The sequence below is a fragment of the Mercenaria mercenaria genome, chromosome 5 (genome assembly GCF_021730395.1).
Source record: "Mercenaria mercenaria strain notata chromosome 5, MADL_Memer_1, whole genome shotgun sequence".
Taxonomy (NCBI): Eukaryota; Metazoa; Mollusca; class Bivalvia; order Venerida; family Veneridae; genus Mercenaria; species Mercenaria mercenaria.
In genome coordinates this window covers 22,098,318-22,120,314 of record NC_069365.1, presented here as the reverse complement: position 1 = coordinate 22,120,314, position 21,997 = coordinate 22,098,318, and the positions used below count along the sequence as shown (strand labels likewise).

The following is a 21,997-nucleotide window of genomic DNA, read 5'->3' as shown; positions in this document are numbered from 1 at the left end:
AAAACGGTCGGTGGTCTCAAAGTACGGCAAAAATGTAAAAACAAATGCATCATAGCACGGTCGTTCTTTAAAACAGCTCAATATACCAACACAATATCTTTCACAGTTGTACTTCTTTTTGTAGGAAAATTCATCATACAACTGCAATAAGACAGTCAACACAATAATGCATGACTTAATGACAGAAAACGTACTAATGCACGAAAGGCTAAAAGCAACATAGCTAACTCAGTAATAAATTGTCTCAAAAATCCATAAAAGTACTCTGAAATGACTAGTGGTACAAACTTATAGGTATAAGAGTTTTTCAAGATACTTTTATAAATAACAAAATATATTTTGCAGAAAGTATAAAATAGTTGGAATGCTTTTAAAATAATGCACACATTTTACATTATCCTTGCATTTTTTTCCCAATACTAGTATCTAACTTTTATTTTCATTCACTTCATTTGTCGGTGTCATATGCAAAACATGGCAGAAATGAACATATTGAAAATGTTCACCTACACTATGGCCGAGTAGTCTTAAAAACCAAATTTATCTAAAACATACACTTATCTTTTCACTGCAATTTTATTCTTGAAAACATGTTCACCACGTGGTCTACAGTTGACCAAATCAAAGCTTCTGTGCTAAACGCAACATCACACGATTCAAAACAACATAACTGACATTTTAACTGACGTTTTGGTGACTTCATGTTACAACTAAAATATAACAAATACTTAGTTTTCATCATAGTTCTAACGAATTCTGAATACTGAATTGCACGGCATAAGATTTTTCGAAAGATACTCTTAAAGACCCACCACGACCTAGTGACCTACTTTTTCACCAACAAAATCTTCATGAAAATCATTCTTAAAATACAGCTATACTACAAGATTTTAGGTGGACAATTTGGGCCTTTCCTGAATAAATATGTTTTGGCAACTTCATCTGCAAACTTATTTAGGAAATTTTTTTCAGCACAGTTTCAAAAATATATATGAATAACTACCTTAAACTGTTGAAACAAAATGTGATCGAAATTTAACTAAATACACTGATTTATGTACATATTGCTATTTTAATTCAATAAAATCTTAAAACATTACGCACATTGTCTTGGCCGTATATATATGTCTCTGTCAATTTGTAACTAGATACTTGTTATTTCTCATTTTCTTCATGCAAAACATGTATAATTACCATCACGGAAATACAAAAGAATACAGTTATTTTGTGGTGCTTCTTTAAAAATAACAAAATATAGTGTGCAGAATGAACAAACAGTTTCAACGCTTTCGAAGTAATGCAGCCAATTTACAATGTTCTTGCATTTTTTTATGGAATGATATTTAGGTAAATATTACACAATGCCTGCTGACTGTTACAATTTACTCACTGACACTCCCATTGTGCTTACTGGTATAGTAATCATGCATGCTGGCACCTTTAACACGCTTGTTGACAATGATACCACGCTTGTTGACAATGATACCATGCTTGCTGACAATGATAATATGCGTGCTGGAAGTTACAACTTTTTTGCTGCTTAGACCCTGATGTCTATATCATAATTTCATTTGGCAAAATGACAGTGCCGTGTACTGTATCGGAATATTTCAACATGCCGGGACTGTATATAAGCAACGTTGCACAGTTACAATGCTCACAGAAGAAAATACACGATGTGACCACACAATATGAAAGATGCAATCAGCCACTAAGCAAGTTGGAAGTAAGCATAATGCAAAGTGCAACATTGCACGTCACATTTTGATACCAGGGGGCGCAAGTTCGTGGTTTTCACGAAAGGTAACGGGAATATCCGGCCTATAACGGATTTTAATTAGCTCTTGGCTAAGTGTCAAAACAATCATCACTGACTCAAGTTCATTTTCTACATGTTCAAAATGACAGTTTGACACATTATTAGCAATCTGCAAAATTTTGTCCTTAACAGCCACTTTAATTTGTGAAATCTCAGGAATTTCAAACTGTAAGTCTTCCATTTATATAGCACGTCACTTGTAAATAAACGCAACATTAAAAATAAATAAAGTTAAGACAAATGGCGATTTGCAAAAAGAGAAAGTAACTATTGTAAGATCTCTATACATATTCGGATATCCTCGATAATCTTTCCGGCAAATAATTATTCAAAGTACGGACAAGGCAGTCTGAAAGACAGCTAAATCCCCCACCACTGCTATGGATAGTGAAAGGGTAAACCTTTGACCTTTAGCTGGGACTTTGACCTTGAACTGACATGGCTGACTCATGAATTCTGCACAACGTCTTGATGAGGTGATTATTTGACCCAAGTTTCATGAAAATACTCCAAGGGGTTAGGAGATACAGAGCTCAAACCTTTGACCTTGAGTTGTGACCTTGACCTTGAGTTGATATGGCTGACTATTGAGTTCTTGATGAGGTGATCATTTGACCCAAGTTTGATGAAAATGCTTCAAGGGGTTAAGGAGATACAGAGTGGACACAAAATGGAAGGCTCAAACCTTTGACCCTAAGGTATGACCTTGAGCCGGCATGGCTGACTCATAAGTTCTGCACATCGTTTTGATTAGGTGATCATTTGACCCAAGTTTTATAAAATTCCTTCAAGAGGTTTAAGAGATATAGAGGGGACACAAAATGGAAGGCTCAAACCTTTGACTTTGAGTTGTGACCTTGACCTTGAGCCAGCATGGCTGACTCATGAGTTCTGCACATCGCCTTGATGAGGTGATCATTTGACCAAAGTTTAAAATGAATCCTTCAAGGGAATTAGGAGATACAGAGCAGAAACAAAATGGAAGGCTCAAACCTTTGACCTTCAGTTGTGACCTTGACCTTGAGTCGGCATGGCTGACTCATTAGTTCTGCACATTGCCTTGATAAGGTGATCATTTGACCCAAGTTGATGAAAATCCTTCAAGGGGTTTAGGAGATATAGAGCGGACACAAAATGGAAGGCTCTAACCTTTGACCCTAAGTTGTGGCCTTGACCTTGAGCCGGCATGGCTGACTTATAGGTTCTGCACATCATCTTGATGAGGTGATCATTTGACCCAAGTTTTATAAAATTCCTTCAAGGGGTTTAGGAGATATAGAGCGGACACAAAATGGAAGGCTCAAACCTTTGACCTTGAGTTGTGACCTTGACCTTGGGCGGACAAGGCTGACTCATGGGTTCTGCACATCGTCTTGATGAGATGATCATTTGACCCAAGTTTCATGTAAATCCTTCAAGGGGATTAGGAGATATGGAGCGGACACGAAAGTGTTACGGACAGACGGACGGAAGGACAGAAGGACTGACTGAAGGATGGAAGGACGGACGGACGGAGACCATTCCTGTAACCCCCAACCACTTGTGGCGGGGGATTAAAAAACACGACCACTTGAACATAGCGCCCCCTGTTATCAAAATGTGACATATACTTTTGAAATGACATGCTTACTCCTATTTTGCCTAGTGCCTGATTACATTTTCCTTACTGGTTGATCACTTCGTGAATTTTGTTCTTGGATGCACCAGATTAACCAGTATAACCATAGCATGTTGAAATATTCCAATACGGTACACGGCACTGTCATTTTGCCAAATGAAATTATGATATAGACATCAGGATCTAAGCAGCAAAGAAGTTGTAACTTCCAGCACGCATGGTATCATTGTCAGCAAGCATGGTATCATTGTCAACAAGCGTGGTATCATTGTCAACAAGCGTGTTAAAGGTGCCAGCATGCATGATTACTATACCAGTAAGCACAATGGGAGTGTCAGTGAGTAAATTGTAACAGTCAGCAGGCATTGTGTAATATTTACCTAAATATCATTCCATATTTTTTAATATCTAACTTTATTTTCACCCACTTCATCATTTTTTCAGTGTCATATATACATTCTATGCCAAACATGGCGGAAATTAACATTGAAATATTTTCACCTAAACTATGGGTAAGTAGCTTTTAAAAACCAAATTTATCTAAACATATACTTATCTTTTCACTGCAATTTAATTTAAGAAAACATATCCACCACGTGGTCTACATTTAAGCAAGTCAAAGCATCACAACATCACACGATTCAAAATCAATCAGCAACTTTCTATTGTTGTTTTCTCTGATTATGCTAAAAGCCAACAACATCATCTGAAGAAAGAATAATTAACATATCTAATATTAACTCGAATTGAAAACGCTTTAAATACGACGAGCTGTACTGAATAAATTAAATTACGAATACGTATGCTTCGCTTCGCTTCTACTTACTGATACAATATGTACACCTTTTATGTACTAGTTCATAAATCTCGCCCCAGAAGTATATACATGTAATATTTACTTTCCTTCAATAGCAGGTTTTTTCATCGTGAATTTATATTAAATAACATTAACAATAAAATGACACATTAAGCAAGAAAACATCTGCAAAGTCACAGAGAAAAACAAATAACGCATCTATATGTGTTATACAAACCTTTTGCACATGTACCATAAAACTAACTGAAAATATACAAAACAGATAACAAATTTTAATATGCACGTTTTCTTTATTTGAACATTCTGACCAGACGGAGTAATTTGTTGCACAATTTGCACGAAAACTTCGTGACCCGAAAACCTTCTCTGCGGTTATTAAAACCGAACAACAAAGGATTATGAAGTTCGTCACTTACATATTTGCTATATAGGTAACATATCCGCCGCTTAAAATATTCAAAATATTTACAGATAAACTGTTTCAAATTTCTACAGCCAACATTACCACTAATTCAAGTACACAGCAGGCCGAAATTAAAACAAGATATTTTGTAAATCCGTATTAGCATATATCCATTAGCGTTGATGAACCTTACCATGTCAATAATCTTTGTAAAAGATATTCTAGCCAAAATAAAAACTTTAAGCAATATGAAATGTCTAATTTTGTTGAAACAGTATGTTGATAAATTCTAGGACATTCCCGTTACACGTGTCAAATTTTCAAACTAAAAATATTCATTTTGACAAAACACTACGGAACATAAAAAAGTACCTTTCCGAAATTGCTACCTTTTTCGCTGAGTATTACGTTGAGTGTTCATTTCCAGATGCAAATGATGTCCAAAAACTGAATATTCGTCTTAGAAGGGTTTGTCAAGTTTTCTTATAGTAGACGCAACTTGACCGCGATGGTTGACCTTAGGCTGATTATTCATATCGGTTATTTCATTATAGAAATCAAGGGTGCTTAGGGGAGCCGTGTATATTTATATGGAATTAGTTTGTATACAGTGCAGTATCAAAGTATATATACTTACATTTGATCAATTAAAACTTTCCAATACACTAATTTATATTTTCACAAAATTATATTTCCTTTTTCTCGTGCAGCTCGTGTTTTACGTACACTCCTTTTCATTAATAGGTTGTGCCTCATTATGTATTATAATGCAAAGGTCAACCATCGGGGTCAAGTTGCGTCCACTATACGAGAATAAACAAATAATCAAAATACTTGTTATGCTATCATATTCAATATTCAACCTCGAGTGAAGAATATCAATTAGAAATCACTTATATAGTGCACTGAAATAATGAGAAAATCGTGAAATGCAAGCAGAAAACGCGGTAAAATAACTACCGGGAACTGGAGACAAAATATTTAGCAGACGATGAAAAACGTCAATAATTTTATATAGCTTTGTGCTTAATTTAAACTGAAGTATTTTGCCACTGATCGTCCTGATGTTCCCTTGCAAATTTAGGTCTTTATACCAAATGTGGTCTTAGAACTTGTTTGTTGAGTTTGGTTCGTAGGGTAGTTAAACGTTTTTATTAAAATAAATAATATGTGTTATTATACAAATATAGTTTACGAATGTAGTAGAAAGGACTGCTAGTATTCGTCAGAAAAAAAGACAAACGGTCAATAATAAAAATAAAGAAGACATTATGTACTACTTGTTTTGTATCAAATTAGAAGATCCGTTGGAAGCAGACACAACCGGACGCAATCAAGCAATATGATATCAGACTGATACGATCAAAACTTTTCTTGTTTGGAAGTGAATGTTAATGTTCTTCCAAAAATGTTAAGTTAATATTAAGTTGCAATAAAACACAAATGTAAATTAAAAGTTAATTACCCCCTGCTTTAACAATAAGGTATTTCAATCCACTTGAACATCCAGAAGATCTGTTGTGCTCAGATGCAGAATATTGGTAAAAGATCGAAACAGCATCTATGTCCGTACTAACTGAAATCATTTTAGCATCAATTCCAGCCTGAAATAACCAACATTTTTGCGACATTAACTATAAACTGTTGTAACAGAAGCTTTAGAACAATTCTTATTTTATAAATACTCATCTTTTTTTAGTTTGGTTATTTCTGATATTTTGAAAGGAATGCTAAAATGTTTACATTGCAAATTCTCGATGTAGAAAGAGAAAGGACTTACCGCCAATGCTGCTTCTGTTACCAGATTGATTTCTCGGCTTTCTTGCAAGAGCGCCGGGACAATTATAACAAAATACACATCTTTCTCAAAATCAAACGATTTTTCTTCGAGTTGTTTGATGTTTGACTGCATATCATTTCTCAAATACCTAATAACCAATGAAAACACTGTCAATGCAGGGAGAGATTTGCCCATTTCATCTTGTAGCATAACTTCCTTTTCTGTATTCTGAATGAAATAAAGAACAAACCTTACTTAAAATGTATAGGTATGATAGGTATGAGCGTTCTCTGCAGCTGATATTTTGGTATATATGAAGAAAACGCGATGCAACAATTACATGTACACTAACAAGTTATAAGAATGCAGATTAACGACTATTTGACTCCAACACATTCTGTTTTTAACATCACTTGCACGTTTTATTGAAATGGAGGAAAACGTTCAGAAATCTATATCTCCTTGAAAAAGATATTAACATGTTACAGAAGATAAATGTTGTTATATACGAAACTGATTCCCGTGAGAAGGAATGTCAGATACGGTAAATATGGAAATAAATTAAATATCAGAATGTGGCTTTGAATATGTCTTTCTTTTCTTATCGGAGTAAAAATTGTTTTGTATTATATTATCTTCGTACTTACATATATTTTCACCGTTCAATGGTTGCCAGTTATTTCATCGAAAAGAACAAATTAGAAATTAAGTGTAAGAAGGGACAGAGCTATTGCCAGAATATTTATGATCAAGGTAGAAAGTGCATATATATGTAGAACAAAATATTGAAAATGTTGTCCTAGAGAATAGATATAGTGGCAAGAAGTCGGCATGGAACAATCTGTGGATTTATAGAAAACAGTGCCTTTCTGACTATTCAATTTATCTTAAATTTTAAAAGAACCGAGTCCAGTTCCTCCAAGTCATAATTACAATGCAGCAGAACGAGCCCATCACTTAGAAATACAGAATCATAGATGATCCGAAGCGATCGCTTATTGTAAAATTTTGGGACTATATTGATACAAATGTAGTACTTGATAAAGCTTACATACACAAAGAGACCTCTTTTAGCATCCTATGAACTTGCGATAAAAGTGTTTGCAATTCGAAATAAGCATTAGAGGCCCGCACAAAAAGCCAAATGAATGTGGTTAAATATTCGGCTTTACAGTAAAATGACTATATGTTCTCAAATTGGTTTACTTAAATAGGAGATACGTTGTCATCATCAAGCTCAGAAGGTATTAGCATTACCTCACCAAGCAACTTAGGGATTGTATTCACTTAATTCACTGTTTGATCATAGTTAGTATTAATGCCACAGAAAAAGAGCTATTTGATGCAATAATATTGCCAATATTAACATACGGATGTTGAATTTGGGGTTTCCATAGTGGTCCAGATATAGAGCGTGTCTATCTAATAAAAAAGTGGGTGTACGACATCAGACAACACATATTGCTGTTTATGGAGAATTTGGAAAATGCCTATATCTCTCATTCGTAAAATAACAATTATAAAATTTTGGGACAGGGTCGTGAATACTCCTGGTACTCCTTTGTATAAAGTTGTATAATAAATAGATCGTAATAGTGGAAATTGTTAATTCTTTGTCATTAAATGTTAAGAGATTACTATGCGAATATCTATGGGATATTAATTCAGTAAGCAATTCACAAATAGATCATGATATACCATGAATTAAAGCTCAATATGAGCCACAATGCTTAGCTGACTTAAACATTTCTAGAAAACTTAAACTTAAAACTTACAGAGTTATTTTACCTACGTTAAAAGAATTAAAAAAGAAATGCATTGATAAGATTTTGATGTTCTGCTCATATATAACAGAATCTAGAAAAATGCAAAGTTCTTAGTTTAATACGGACATATCAATAAAGATGGTACTCGGATTAAACTACTTACATATTGCATTTTGTACATAATGGTTTGACATATTCAACGAGTTTAACTGTATACTTCAAAACTAGACAGACATACCGGCAACCCCAAATGTGACAAAATAAAAAACATATTTCCTTTAGTACCTTAGTTCATGACGTCATATTACATTTAAAAACCCTAATCAATAGAAATAAGCAAACGAACTCAAACACAGTGACACAAACTTAAAAGAACATGATACCAACGTGTCACGGTCAAATAAAGTTACAAATAAATTACCCCCACGTGATTAAAATAAACAGATTGCATGGAAAAGACGAAATTTTTCGCAAAGACATATTCAATGTTACTAATCTAAGTCGAAGTACCTTAAAAATCATCGACTATTACTTAAGACCAAAAAAATTTAAATAAATAAAAAACACAGAATAAATCCAGTACAAAATTGTTTATGTGGTTTAAATATTCAGGGACTGCGAGGAAATTGATTTAATAAATTAAATTCAGTTGAACTGCAACATTTGTTTGAATTTCAAAGTAAAATCATCATTTTACTGATTGAGACTTAGTTTATCCAACAATTTGGTTGTCATGTTAGTTTTTTTACTTATTACAAGTTTGATAGAATTGAGTCACACAAACATTCCCGAAGGGTTAGCGGAGGTGTTTTTGTTCCGAGTCAAACATAAACGTTTTGAATAAAATCTAGAAAGTAGAATGACGACTAATTCATATACCTTAATTGGCTTAAATTCAGATGTTATGTGATGTTTATGTTAAAGTGTGTAGAAGGAAAGCTGAAGAATGTTAATTTTTCGAATGTTTTAGATTTTATCGCAGACGATATTATTTGTAACAAAAAATATATGATAGTATAGTAGTCGCAACTTGTCCGCGATGATTGACCTTAGGCTGATTATTCATACCGATTATATCATTATTGAAATCAAGGGTTCTTAGGGTAGCCGTGTATATGTATATGGAATTAGTTTGTATACAGCGCAGTTTCAAAAATATATACTTACATTTGATCAGTTAAAACTTTCACTAATCTATATTTACACAAATTTATATTTCCTTCTTCCTCGTGCAGCTCGTGTTTTACGTACACTCCTTTTCAATAATAGGTTGTGCCTCATTATTTATTATAATGCAAAAGTCAACCATCAGGGTCAAGTTGCGTCCACTATAATGATGATTTGTCTCTGGAGACTTGAATAACAGTAGAATCTTAATGAATTTTTCGAAAATGATACTTTGTTTTTCATTTAGACTTACTGAATTAAAATGAATGCTGTTTCATATTTATATGAAAAGCAATCAAAATTGTAGATTATAAATGGAAACTACAACAAATGTGCGTTATAAAATATTCAATTTATGCCAACTGCTGAAATATTGTGTTTTATCAGTGAGATGTAATCCATATCACTCACTACATATCACTCACTGTAAATGATATAGCTTTCCCGATCTATATGTACATTGTGTGTATATTTTAAATTATCCTCTTAAAACAGAATGAAAATTGTAGTCGCACTTTGTTTTTTATAGTATATTTATCGATTCAAATTATTTTACTTAATGAGATTTTCATAACGTTATGCAGCAAGAAACAAAATAAAATGGGACTTTATATCTCGTCTGCGTCTTTCGAACGTCACAACATGTCTGATGTCATGTTTGTTTACGCGCTTCTCTTTCAAGAGCTGAGATTACAAATTGTTGCAAAATGCATACCTCAACGTAATTAAGCATAAAATAAAAAATGTTTTTTCACGAATATAGAATATCTCAGTTAGATATATTCCTTTTTAAATAAAAAAAATAAACAACAGCAAATATCCTCTCTCTCTATGTATATATAGTACAATTTGGCATTTACATCATTGATGAATACCAGATCATAACGTTATACTGCAGTTATGATAATTAGTCGCCTTCCAGATAATAATTCATTCACTTGTGTTTTTTAATTTGTTCGGTTTTGAGTCAAACCAACATGAAATAGGTCGTACAGAGAATATTCTAGCTTTTTTTTAAATAAAGGCTCTTGTAAAGTCTTCTGAAACATCCCTTGAGGTGAATTTTGTCTGCAGTGTTAACCTCATAGGCCTTCGTTTGTTGTCAAGAATAAACGAAACTGTTCAAAGTAAGAAGATGACGTCAGTGTGCCTTTTCCCTTTCCGGATAATAGTCTTAAATTTGTAAGCTGCTTTCGTCGCCATAAATATCTATATCAGACATGTTGTTTTGATGTTGCGCGCGAAACTCCGACTGATTGAGGCAACATTTATGCCGAATAAAAACAAAAGATTGCTTCATGCATCATGGCAAAGTTTCAACTAGAACAAGGTCTGAAATAACATTTGATCCTTACATTTGACCACGTCCTTTGAGGTTGGGAACTGGAGTTTGCACGTAACACGCTGTCTTATAGAGGTGAACATTTAATAGTACACGTTGATTTGTGGGAATATGGCCGCCGTGAGAAAAATTTTGAGAAATACAGAGACCTATACCACATTGTAGACTGTAGTGAGTTATCGTAATTTCCCATGTATCTCTGTCCAAACACGCGAGTGGAAAAAGTTATAAATATAGCGGCAAAAGAGAAAATAAGAAAGGCAGAAAATGTATGACAGCTGAATAACTAATGGTGACAACGTCTTTAAAAACTATGTTATGATTGTAAATACGTTATATTTAGTGAAGATAATGTTTGTTCTAGCAGAATAAATAAATTAGATGGAACTAAATATGCTTAAAATGAAATGAAATATCTATAAATATCAGAAAATGGCGAAAATGACTAAATAACGATATTAAGTGAGTAAATTTCTGTTAAATGGCGCAGTATGCTCGATTAAAATAGAAATAGTCTAATACTCTATCACTTCCATAGTCGAATAACATAATTATATATATGTATATACCCTTGTTATCTGTATGAGTATGTCAGACCGGCTTAACATTCCGGCAATGTGGTCAGAACGCAAAATCAATAGAAATATCTGTTACATGGTGCAATCTTAAGAATGTTGTTTCTAATGATATAACAGCATTAAAACCTAAACTATTTTATAGTGCAGATTTACCTATTAAGATTGATAAATCCAAAATGCATACTTCCCCGTAAACCTGAGTTAAAGACATCTACGAAAGGAATTATTAGAAGATTTCTCTAAGCACGTTTTAGTCCAGCATACTAGATGGCCTATGATGTCATCGTCGTTTAACGCCTACAGTATATCTACGTTTTACATAAGGAAATTTACTGTACTTAAATCTACAACTTGAGTCCTTCTAATGAACAGGACTTGGCCACTAATCGAATCCCTGAAGTTTGTATTTTCAAAGTTCACATAGATGATCAGGAAGATTATGTTGGGTTTCCTTATTGCATATACAATCACATTAAGCTCGTTTCATAGAAACGTGAAACAGTATTGCGACAAAATATATATGCAAACTCTGAAAAAAATAACATTCCTAGAAAAATTAAAATCCAAACGTATACTACAATACTGCATCGCCTGGGATGTATAAATGAATGAATGAGTTGGGTTTTACGGCGAATCGACACAAAAAGGTCATATATCGCCGAGAAAATGTTAAATGGATTACGTTAATTGCAAAGCATAAATAAAACCATTGAAGTAAAAGCGTAATACATAAATAGTGTAAAAAATCAAATGCAAACATTAAAAAGTATAAAGCGGTGATTAATAATCAAATAAGGTTCAGATTTTATGTTTAAATACCTTTTTCTTTAAAAAACTGCAAAATTTTTGTCGCTGAAATTTGCTCGTACGTCTTTTAGAGATTCAACTTGTTATGATTGCGCTGTGGACGAAGTCTTACATCATTAAAATATGTTTAAATATAAGGGTTTTTTGACAGGGTATACATTCAGTTATCTTCATTTTTCAAAAATACAAATGATCACCGAGTATGACCTACCGACAAGAAAAAGAACAACTTCCCCCCTCGAACAGATCTATTTCCTTGGTGCCATTCCCCAAAAAGTAGGTTTAATTTCACGAAGTTTTTAAAACAAAGCATTGTTCCACGGGGACTGCTTTATTAAAATGTATTTGTTAAAATTTACCTAAAATCAGTATTGGAAATTTAAATTTAGTTGTTTAAAAAAGGTTTTTTTTTCGGGCAGTATAAAAGCATCTTCATTCCTAAAAACCACGACTGGGAACCAACAGAATATGAGGGACTTTTTAAAATTTTCAAAACCCCGAAAAAAGTTTTAAATGAGAGGTTTTTCTGTTTTGGGTTTTGTGTATTGATTTTATTACAGAAGTGTCGGAAAAGATGATAAACTTTTCTTCTTATATTCTGAAAAAAAATTTTAAGGGCCAAATTAAATTCTTTTGCTTCTGCTGAAAAAATTGTAGCGTTTTTTTGGAAAACAATTTTTGATTGATGCAGGGGCTAACGGGGGCCTCCCCAACCTTTGAATCATCTTTTAAACCCTCTGTAAAATGGGAAAAAATGATCTTTGTAAGCCGATTTGATTTGTTATATTTGACTTGAAATTTCAGGGTTTTTTTCACCCCTTTTTCAATGCGGTTTTTCATATAAAAAAAGAACTTTTGGGAAAATTTTAAGAATCCATGGGGGTGTTTCAAACAAAATTTTTTCTTTTACATCATGAAATTAAAAATCTTTTCCTTCATAAAATTATAATGGAAATCCAAAGGTTTGATTTGTTTTGGTTTTCTTCATCGAATCGTGGTTTGGGTTTAATATTTTTTATGAGCAGGGTTGGATTTTTTGGCAGCTCCCTCAAGCATATTGCAGACATTTTTCACGTCTCGTAAAAGGGGGGGGTTCGTTTGCTTCAACAACAAGCTTTCAACGGCGTTTTCAAATGCGCCAAAGAGCAAACAAACCTTGATTAAATAGTTCCAGATCTGTAAATCGATTTTCGGGCTGAACCATAAAAAACAAAAACCTAATCTAGTTTTGGTCAAATAAAACTCTAACAGTTTTAAACAAAACCTGCGTTTGCCCCCCCCAATCTTTTTTAAAATTCCCTTTAAAAAGTTCAAGGGTTTAAAAAACATTTGGTTTTCAGGTATTTTAGGGTTTTGGTATAAAAAAAAGCTTTTATAAAAATAACCCCAAAAAATTTTGCTTCGTCAAAAAGGGTTTTTTTGTACCATTTAGAAACAGCCGGGGCCCAAAATTTGTTTTCCCGTAATTGACAAAATTGGACACACTGATTTTTGTTGGAAAATTTAAAAACCTTTTTTCCTCCCCCAAGTTTAACTTTTTTCAAAACACTGCGTAATTGGCGTTCAACGTACGCTTTTTTTTTGAACGATAACATTTAGAAACACAAAAAATTAATGATCAATCTACCCCGGGTGCAAACATTTCACAATTTATAATTTTGATGCTAAAAAGTGTGCAGATAAAAATAGAACCTTGTGGACCCCCTGTTCTTGCTCAAAGGTCAGAAAGGTGAACCAACACGTATTTTAAAATTTTCGATCGATAAAAAATTGCGATATAAATTTTGAAGACCCTTTTAAACCTAATCGTTAAGACATCATAATCCCAATTTTTCCTTAGTGTCATGGCTTTTTCTAAATCGAAAATACAACCTAAATGCTCTTTTTTAACAAATCATACGAAAAAAAATTTTCCATCGCAAATGATCAGTTGTGCTGCGTGCTTGCGAAAACGCTTTGAAAATTTTGTAATTAGGCCTTTTAATTAAAGATACCAACTAGTTAGAGTTGATCATACGTTTTTGCGTTTTCTAAACAATTGAAAGTGCAATCGGTCTATTTTTACGGGGGGTTTAGTGCATCTTTTCCCGGTTTTGGTTTTGGAATAACATAGCTCTCTCCAGAATCGGGAAAAAAATCCAGTTTTCCATGTAATTTTAAAATTTAAAGTGGGGTCTAATGTTTTGTGGTAAATGTTTTAAAAAGTTAAAGATTTGGTCCGGACCACGGGGTATCGGACATTTATCTAAAGCTAAAAGCAATTCTGTAGTGAAAAAAGATTTATTAAATTTCTCTTTATTGAAAAAATTTAAAGGTTTGCTTTCTTTAGTCGATTTTAAGTTTTTGAAACCTTTTTTCATAATTGTTTGTGAAGAGTTTTTTGAAAAAGTTTTTCCAGTGATTGGCAATGTCCCCTTTCAATGCAAAAACTGGGCTGTCTTTGAAATGGGGAAAATTTGAAGATTTTCCCTTTTTCCCCTTATTTTTCGAATCATTTCCCCGCTTTTTTAACCGTGATCTGAAATTAAATTTTGAAACTATGAAAAGCCAGATTTTTTCTTTCTTGTTTATAGTTCTGCGGCTTTTGCTCTCAAATCCTAATGATTTAAGTTTTTTTTTGTCGGCCGTAATTGAAATTTTTAAAGGCCCTCTATTTTCGAACGCTTTTTACAATCATCATTATCCAAGGTTATTTTTTTTACCATTTCTTTAAGTTTTAGGGTGGACTTTCAGCAATTCGGGACAAAAACTTAAAACCCATCAAAAGGACAAAAAATTAGTAAAAATTCTCCAAAGTCAAAAATTTTTTTCTCGTTTCAAATTGTTCAACAGCTTTTTAAATTTTAAAAATGAAGGGGGGTTTATGCAGATTAGAAAATTTGAAATAAAATTGGAAATGGGCATACCATGCAAAACATCCAGTACTTTTTCCCTTTAAAATCAAGAAAGTGTTCGGTTTTTCAAATTTCAATCAAGCGAAAAAAAGTTACCTGTTGCAGGATAAGAAGTTTTGGGTTGATCATTTTTAAAAACAGAGGGCTTTCTTTCAAAAAAAGTTTCAATATTTGACCCCTTTGTTTGCTGTCAGAACACCCCAAATTCATGTGACCTTAAAAACTCCCAAAGCAAAAAAGGGTTGTGGTAAATTTTTTAAAGATCTCAAATTCTTCAAATTTAGTTTTTATTTGGGGGGGTTTTTTAAAATCGAACGATGAATCGTCGATGTAAAAGTTATTTATTGAACTGATTTGGGTACTTTTATTTGAAAAATTTGTCTGTGCGGGCTGCATTATTTAAAAATACTAATGTACCACCAGACCCCCTTTAGTGTTGTGTTTATAAGTTAACACTGAATAATTTTGAAAACTATTTTTCCCTTTCCTTTAAAAAATGTTTCATAAGGCACATAAATGAAGGGTTATATTTTGTAAGAGAAGGAGAATTTCATTATAATTTGCTTTTAAATCCCGGAATTCCACTGGATAATTTTACTTTTCCTTTACAAAAGGGAATAAAATTAAACGACTGGGAAAAAAAATTCTTTGTGTTGCAATTGACTCGGAGGGAACCTTTTGTTTTCCCCTCCTTTGTCTGGTTAAAAGGGCGGGGCAGAAATGGGGGATGTCATCTCTTCCCGTTAACCCGGGTTTAATCATGAGGGAAAACCCTTATGGGTTTGTATGGGATCATTTTATCCCTTCCAAACCCATCAGTTCTCAGTCAATTTTTTGTTTGGGGTTTGACTCACCCCCGTTGATTAGTTTTGATGAAAAGTTTGTCGTGACGACGGCGTACCAAACTTAGGAAAAATTTTTTTATAGCTGGGGGCAGTGTGGTTTAGCAGCTGCCCTTTTAAGTTGAATGCCTCTGAAGTTTTTCTGGACTTTTGGGTTTTCAAATTTGGGGACAGAGTTTGATTGGGGTTTGTTTGAGCGTCCTAATCGTTTGAGTCGGGATCAATGCACTGTGTTGATTTGCTAAACGATTTAGTTTTGATGAATAAGTTTGTACGAGTGTTTGGGGATGTAAAAATTTGGGATTGGCAATTTTTCTTGCTTCTGGAAAACCAATGCCCTGTTGAATTTTCAGAAAACCCCCTTTTTGTTTTTCCTGTCTTGCAAACAAGAGACTTGGCTGAATGTGGCCGTTGCAGTTCAAAAAGCAATGGACACTACAATGTCGTGGTCATGAGAATGTCCTCCGTCCGCTTTTGGGAAATGTAAACGCCTTTGCAGTTTTTTCTCATTGTGCCCAAAAATTAAAACAAAATAGCATTGAAGAGGATTGGATATATTTTAAATTTTTTTGAAGGTACCAACTTTTACGAAAAAGGAAAAAAGGGGTGCCAAAAATAAAAAAAATAGTATTTGTTGAATTTTTTTCCAATCGCTTTTATTTTTATAGCTGCGCATGACATGTTGTCTGAAAGGCCTTGCACATTCTCCGTCTCCGAAACCCCTGCAAGGGCAGGACACGAATACCCCCCTTTAGGTGTTTAAAAACGGTGTGCAATGCACTTACGGCCGGTTGTAAATGAAGTTACGGGAAAGTAATTTCGTAATGTGAGGCTTTTTTTCAACTTTAAAAAGCAAACACCGTTCGCATTTTTTGCTGTTTCGGGACCCACATGCCTTCGTGGTTTTTCAATTTTAATGGCGAAAGGGGTTACATTTTGTTTTCGCGTTGACTGGTAAAAAATTCGGGAAAGCCTGTTGGAAGTGTAGGTCGGGGAGGTTTTTCACCTCCTGCCCCGAATCGTTTTGGGATGCGGTCGTTTTTATTTTGGTTTTTTCCCTATTAAAAAGTTTCAAATTCGTCACTCCACCCCCACCCCCGCGGATCAAAAAGGGGCTGAAAAAAAAGCGGTTTTCCGCTATCTGTTAGGGATCTGTAATTACCCCCCAGTATTTTTCAAAACTTTTTCAAACACCAGTTGAATCAGAAAAGCAAAACAGGGGTTCAAGGGGTTGTTTTCTCTACCAACCCATTGGCCCCAAGCCACCGCTTTCTAGGAAACTAGATTGAAGTACTATAAAAAAAATTGTTAATCTTTTTTGTGAACGTAATATGAAGTTTATTGAGCGCAGTAAAATGTGACAATACAGCAGAGTAAAGACAGGTTTTGTGTAACGTATTTTGTTCCAAAGTTGTGTTTGTGAAAATATAAAAATTATCACATAAAGATGCAGTTTGAAATAAGCAATAGAAAATGTAAACGTAAAGGTGAGATTTCCTAGGGCTTGGCATGACTAGCCGATTGATCGTATCGGGCCAATACGACCGCCAGAACGTCTACACCGAATTAGAGGCCAAAGATGTGTATTGGCACCCACATCCCGGGAAGAAGATGCGCACATGCAAACAAGTACGCATCATCTCCCCGGGATGCCATGGGGCACCTCAACATCCAGGACCCTCCTCTCCGGCTTACGGGCCGCCACCCACGGCAAACAGGTGGCTCCATTTTCGGGGGAGTCGTACCCCTCTGCATGGAGATACAGCCAGCATTTTCTATCCCCCCGCCGGCAAGGGGCGCGCCTGGGATGTATCTCCATATTTAAAATTGATTTAAGTACACTGATTTATCCAAGCTTTTGTTCTACTAATACTGAGTGGGGGTGTCTTTTGAAATATATCGGACCAGGTAGGTATCTGTAACTAGATGCGTGGTTTGTCTCACAATAGCTGTAGGTCATGTTGTCTGTCGGTTATATGCGACGTTTAATGAATACCTTATCCTTAACCTTTATGTAATCGTCATATCTTTGCAAGAGCGACTTTCAAGAACTCAATGAACGTTATCAATATGTCCTTTTGCAAAAATACCGCTATTGTCAGCAGCAATGCTAGAACATTCTACTAAATGTCAGTATCGTAATTCAGTTTGTATCTTTTACGTTTAAAAAACTCTTCTGTTACTAGGTGTATCAAAACAATAGTTTTTTTTTATCAAATTCAATGGAAAATTTCCCAAATGTATTTGGTAAAATGATGAAATATTCTACATATGCGGTTTTGACCCACTTATTTCGACATATATTGCATATTTTTGTACAGTCCTTTGTCAGCTAGATGCTAAAGTTTCCTATTTGATCGTGCTTAAGAGGCGGACAACGTCATGATAGTTCTTAAAGCCCACTAATACTCAGCTGGTTTTGATTTGTTTTTGCTTTTCTGATTCATCGGATCCTTAATGATATTCTGCTGTTGTTCTGCTTTCTGCAACGGCATGGGAAACATGCGCAAACTGTTTGTTAAAAGCTCCAAGAAGATCCCTTGAAAGTATAGAACACAACTAATCAAAATATTAGAAGACTCAGTTTGACTAAGTTTGTTTATGAGAGGTTTAGAACAGTGAAATACCCTCACGCCCTTTAGTACCAGCTTAAGTAGAAATCTACCGTGATAATATTAAATTATCTCAATAAAACTCAAGGACCAGAGGTTTTTCATATAGATATTTACCCAATCATTTTTGTTTTTCACATAACGTGCCTTAAGTTATTCTTTCTTAAATAAGACGTTCAGCAGTCGAGAGCTTAATCTTATGTATACTGTTCTATCACATTGGAATATGTTTGGGATATAGCGTGTGGGCTTTGTTGCTACCAGCGTTGTTTTACAACTGACCGTTCCAAGGCGTTGGCGCACTGCATTTTATTCCTTTATTTTACGTTTTGAGCTTTCCTGTCTAAATGCTTTTCTTTGTTCATGTATTTATCATATTCTAAACTATACATGCATTGCTTCATTGTTACGGTATAAAGAGGCGTTGCAGAGTGTATCACATATCTTATACGTCTTTCCTTCTGCAATAAGCTGAACGTAATTGTGGAAAGCCCATATTAAACTCAGAAAGTTTTAAATGCTGGGATAATAAATAATGCTGTTTGTAGATAGCTTTGTTATCGCGGGACTGAAAACTAGTTACGTAGAACACTCAGTTTTGATGTAAAGTCTTAATGAATATAATTAACCAGTCATTAAGAATAATTAAGAAGACTATCATTAATTCAACACTTGCATTAATTAAAAAAGTAACAGGTATACGTGTATTGCTCATGCTTAAATCTTATCAAAATGAACTTACAAACAATGCATGCAATTTGCACATAATCTTATAATAAGTGCATAGGCAACTATTTGAGCCGACGTTGATTTGTACTGCATTTTAAATTCCGTTCCTTCTAGGTACTTATAAAGTCGATATTGGTAACATATAGTCCAATATTGTATGTTATATTTTTTGTAACTTTCGGAAATTAACTTATTTCAAATTCAACACCATCAGAATAGCCGAAAATAGAGAATATCAAGAGATAGAAGCAGCGTGTAAAATGCATTAATTGTAAATTAAGTGGATGGGGTACAAATTAAACAGTTAAAAATAAATTGAATATTTTGTTTCCAGAGAAAGTGTAAATATAGATATTTAAAATGTGTCATTGCCTTGTTTAATGACATGATATTCGATATTAAGCAGTTTTACTGATTTTTACAGAAACTATTCAGCAGTATTATTTTTGTATTCGGGCGATTGATGACGTCATTTCCGGATCCAGTCGCAGTCCCCAGAAGAGATACATATATATTGTTTTTTGTCTTAGACCAAGGAGTAATTTGGTTTATGTCGCTATATTTCTCAACTACTTTCGAGCGGGATTACAAATGGCCGTGGACTACAAGTCAAATCAAATAAATCGCGCTATTTTTTTTTTTTAAGGCTCGGGGCCGGAACGATCTCTAAAATGACTTTTGGCCCCTAGTTGTGACATTGATCTTTGAGATAAGACCCAGGTTTTGCGTGCGTGTCGAAGGAGAAAATTCAGGCCAACATTTAACAAGTTTCCTTTATTCGTGTTAAAGTAATAGTAATCTAAAATTTGTTCATATATACCTTTATTTTTCAGTGAAAATACCGATTTACTACAGATGGTAAAAAGAAGAAAATAGGTGACAGGTGATTAAATATAGCTGCTTCCGCAGTGAAGGTGCATTTTGTGTCTTTAGGTGAGAAAAGCGAACTTGATAGGGTTTTGAGAAGAAATAACGGAATAGGAAGAGCCAAGTAAAATGTGTAGGAAAAAGAAAGAAAACTGGAAACAATTGTAATAGGACGAACATATTGCAGACCAAAACAATAATGATAAATGTGGTACCATTTAGTACGTTGAGTAAGCCATAGCAGAGTACAAATGAATGACAATACTGTGCCAAGAACAGCTGAACTATTAAAGGCATGTGCAAGCAAAATAACTGGAAATATACCATTTCCAACTTCAAAAAGAAAAAAAGAAGGAAAAGGTCTTCGGTGGTCTGACTAATCATACAGAAAAAGTAGGGAATAAGAATACATCACACAAATACACGTAAACGACAGTAATGTCTGAATACCAAAAAGAACCAGTCAAACAAAGAATGTAATCTGACAACGTACTAAAACAATCTAGTAAAAATCCCATGAGAGTAATGCACGAAAAAGCAAATGTTGTCAAGATTGAAACTTGAAAGAAACAGAAGAGTATTAAACGATATAATTATGTACAGTCTTAGTTGTGCTTATTTGGAAATAGATATTTACATGTATCCACATTCAGTCGTCAATAAAGATATGATGCAGTTTTATAGGAAAAAAGAAGGGGGATATAACTGAAAAGAGTGCATATGTAGAAAATTCATTACCAACAGAAAAGAATGGTGCACACTGAATGGTGTACTACGGGAAATTAAATTTGAACTAACTGTATGACATAGTTGGATAATTGATTAACTAAAGCCTTCAAGTAAACCGGTCGTATGTTCTCTGTGCCAGATAATGTACTGCCGTTGTTATATACATGTGGTTTCAAGATTATCTCTTACAGAGACGTCAACGTGTTGTACTGCCAGGAGTCAAATCTAACTGGGCATTTCTCAAAGCTGGAGTACCACATCAGACATGGTCTGATTCTCGGGCCTCTTCTTTTTCCTGTCTTTATCAATGATATCGTGGATGAAATCAGATCATACATCAACTTGTTAGCTGATGATACAAGTCTATATATTATAGTTCAGCAACCGGATTTTGCGGCAAATCTGCTCGAATCTGATATCCAAATAATATCATCTTGGGCAGAAAAACGGCTTGTTACTGCTTAAGCCGGTGCTAGGGGGCGTGGGCAGTGTTGCATTTCCCATTACTGCTCATGAACAGACTCAATCAAACCGAGTCTGCAATTTTCACTGTTTGCATTGTTCTCGGTGTGCTTCCGAGGGATCTACTTTCCAGATTTTTTTTTTTGTTACATTCAATCCATCTAAATCAGAAGCCCTTTCTTATTTCAAGAAAATGAAATTTTCATCAACATCCCCCTCGTCGAATGATTAACCAGATTATTCCCGAGGTACTTAAACATAAACATCTTGGTATTTTCCTGTCAAAAGATTGCTGCTAGCATTCTCAGCATTCTCATATTATTACATTGTAGAAAAGGCATGGAAAAGAGTATACATAATGCGGAAATTGAAATTCTCACTTGACATTCACTCCCTTGAAACCATATATATTTCGTTTATAATGCCAATACTCGAATATGCAGACGTAGTGTGGGGCAATTGTACCAAGTATGAAAGGGATCAACTTGACAAAATTCAAAATGGATGTGCTTGCATTGTCTCTGGAGCTGCCAAACTTGTTTCCTTGGAAAACCTAAAGAGAGAAGTACTCTGGGAGTCACTTTACGTCAGACGTTACAAATATTGACTTAAAGTATTAGGCCCATAACAGAGTACCTCCTTTTTGAAGAGTATTCAATTCCTACCATAAACCTACTTTGACTGCAATTTTCAGGGGGGCGTAGGTTCAAGCCCCACTGGGATCAAGTTTTTTTTAAATTTTTTTTCTAGTAACTTTTTACTTCT

General features: G+C 34.3%; 1 protein-coding gene across 2 annotated transcripts in view; it reads right to left on the bottom strand.

Moving 5' to 3' along the window:
* The window catches only part of LOC123556622 (heat shock 70 kDa protein 12A-like), a 61,566-nt gene that overhangs the window by 14,062 nt on the left and 25,507 nt on the right, over positions 1–21,997 (bottom strand). For both annotated transcript variants that reach the window (XM_053542879.1, XM_053542880.1), the window contains 2 exons: positions 6,438–6,665; positions 6,123–6,261 (listed from right to left, as the gene is read on the bottom strand). In XM_053542879.1, the coding sequence (XP_053398854.1) occupies positions 6,123–6,261; positions 6,438–6,665 (367 nt within the window). The remainder of the gene's footprint in view (positions 1–6,122; positions 6,262–6,437; positions 6,666–21,997) is intronic.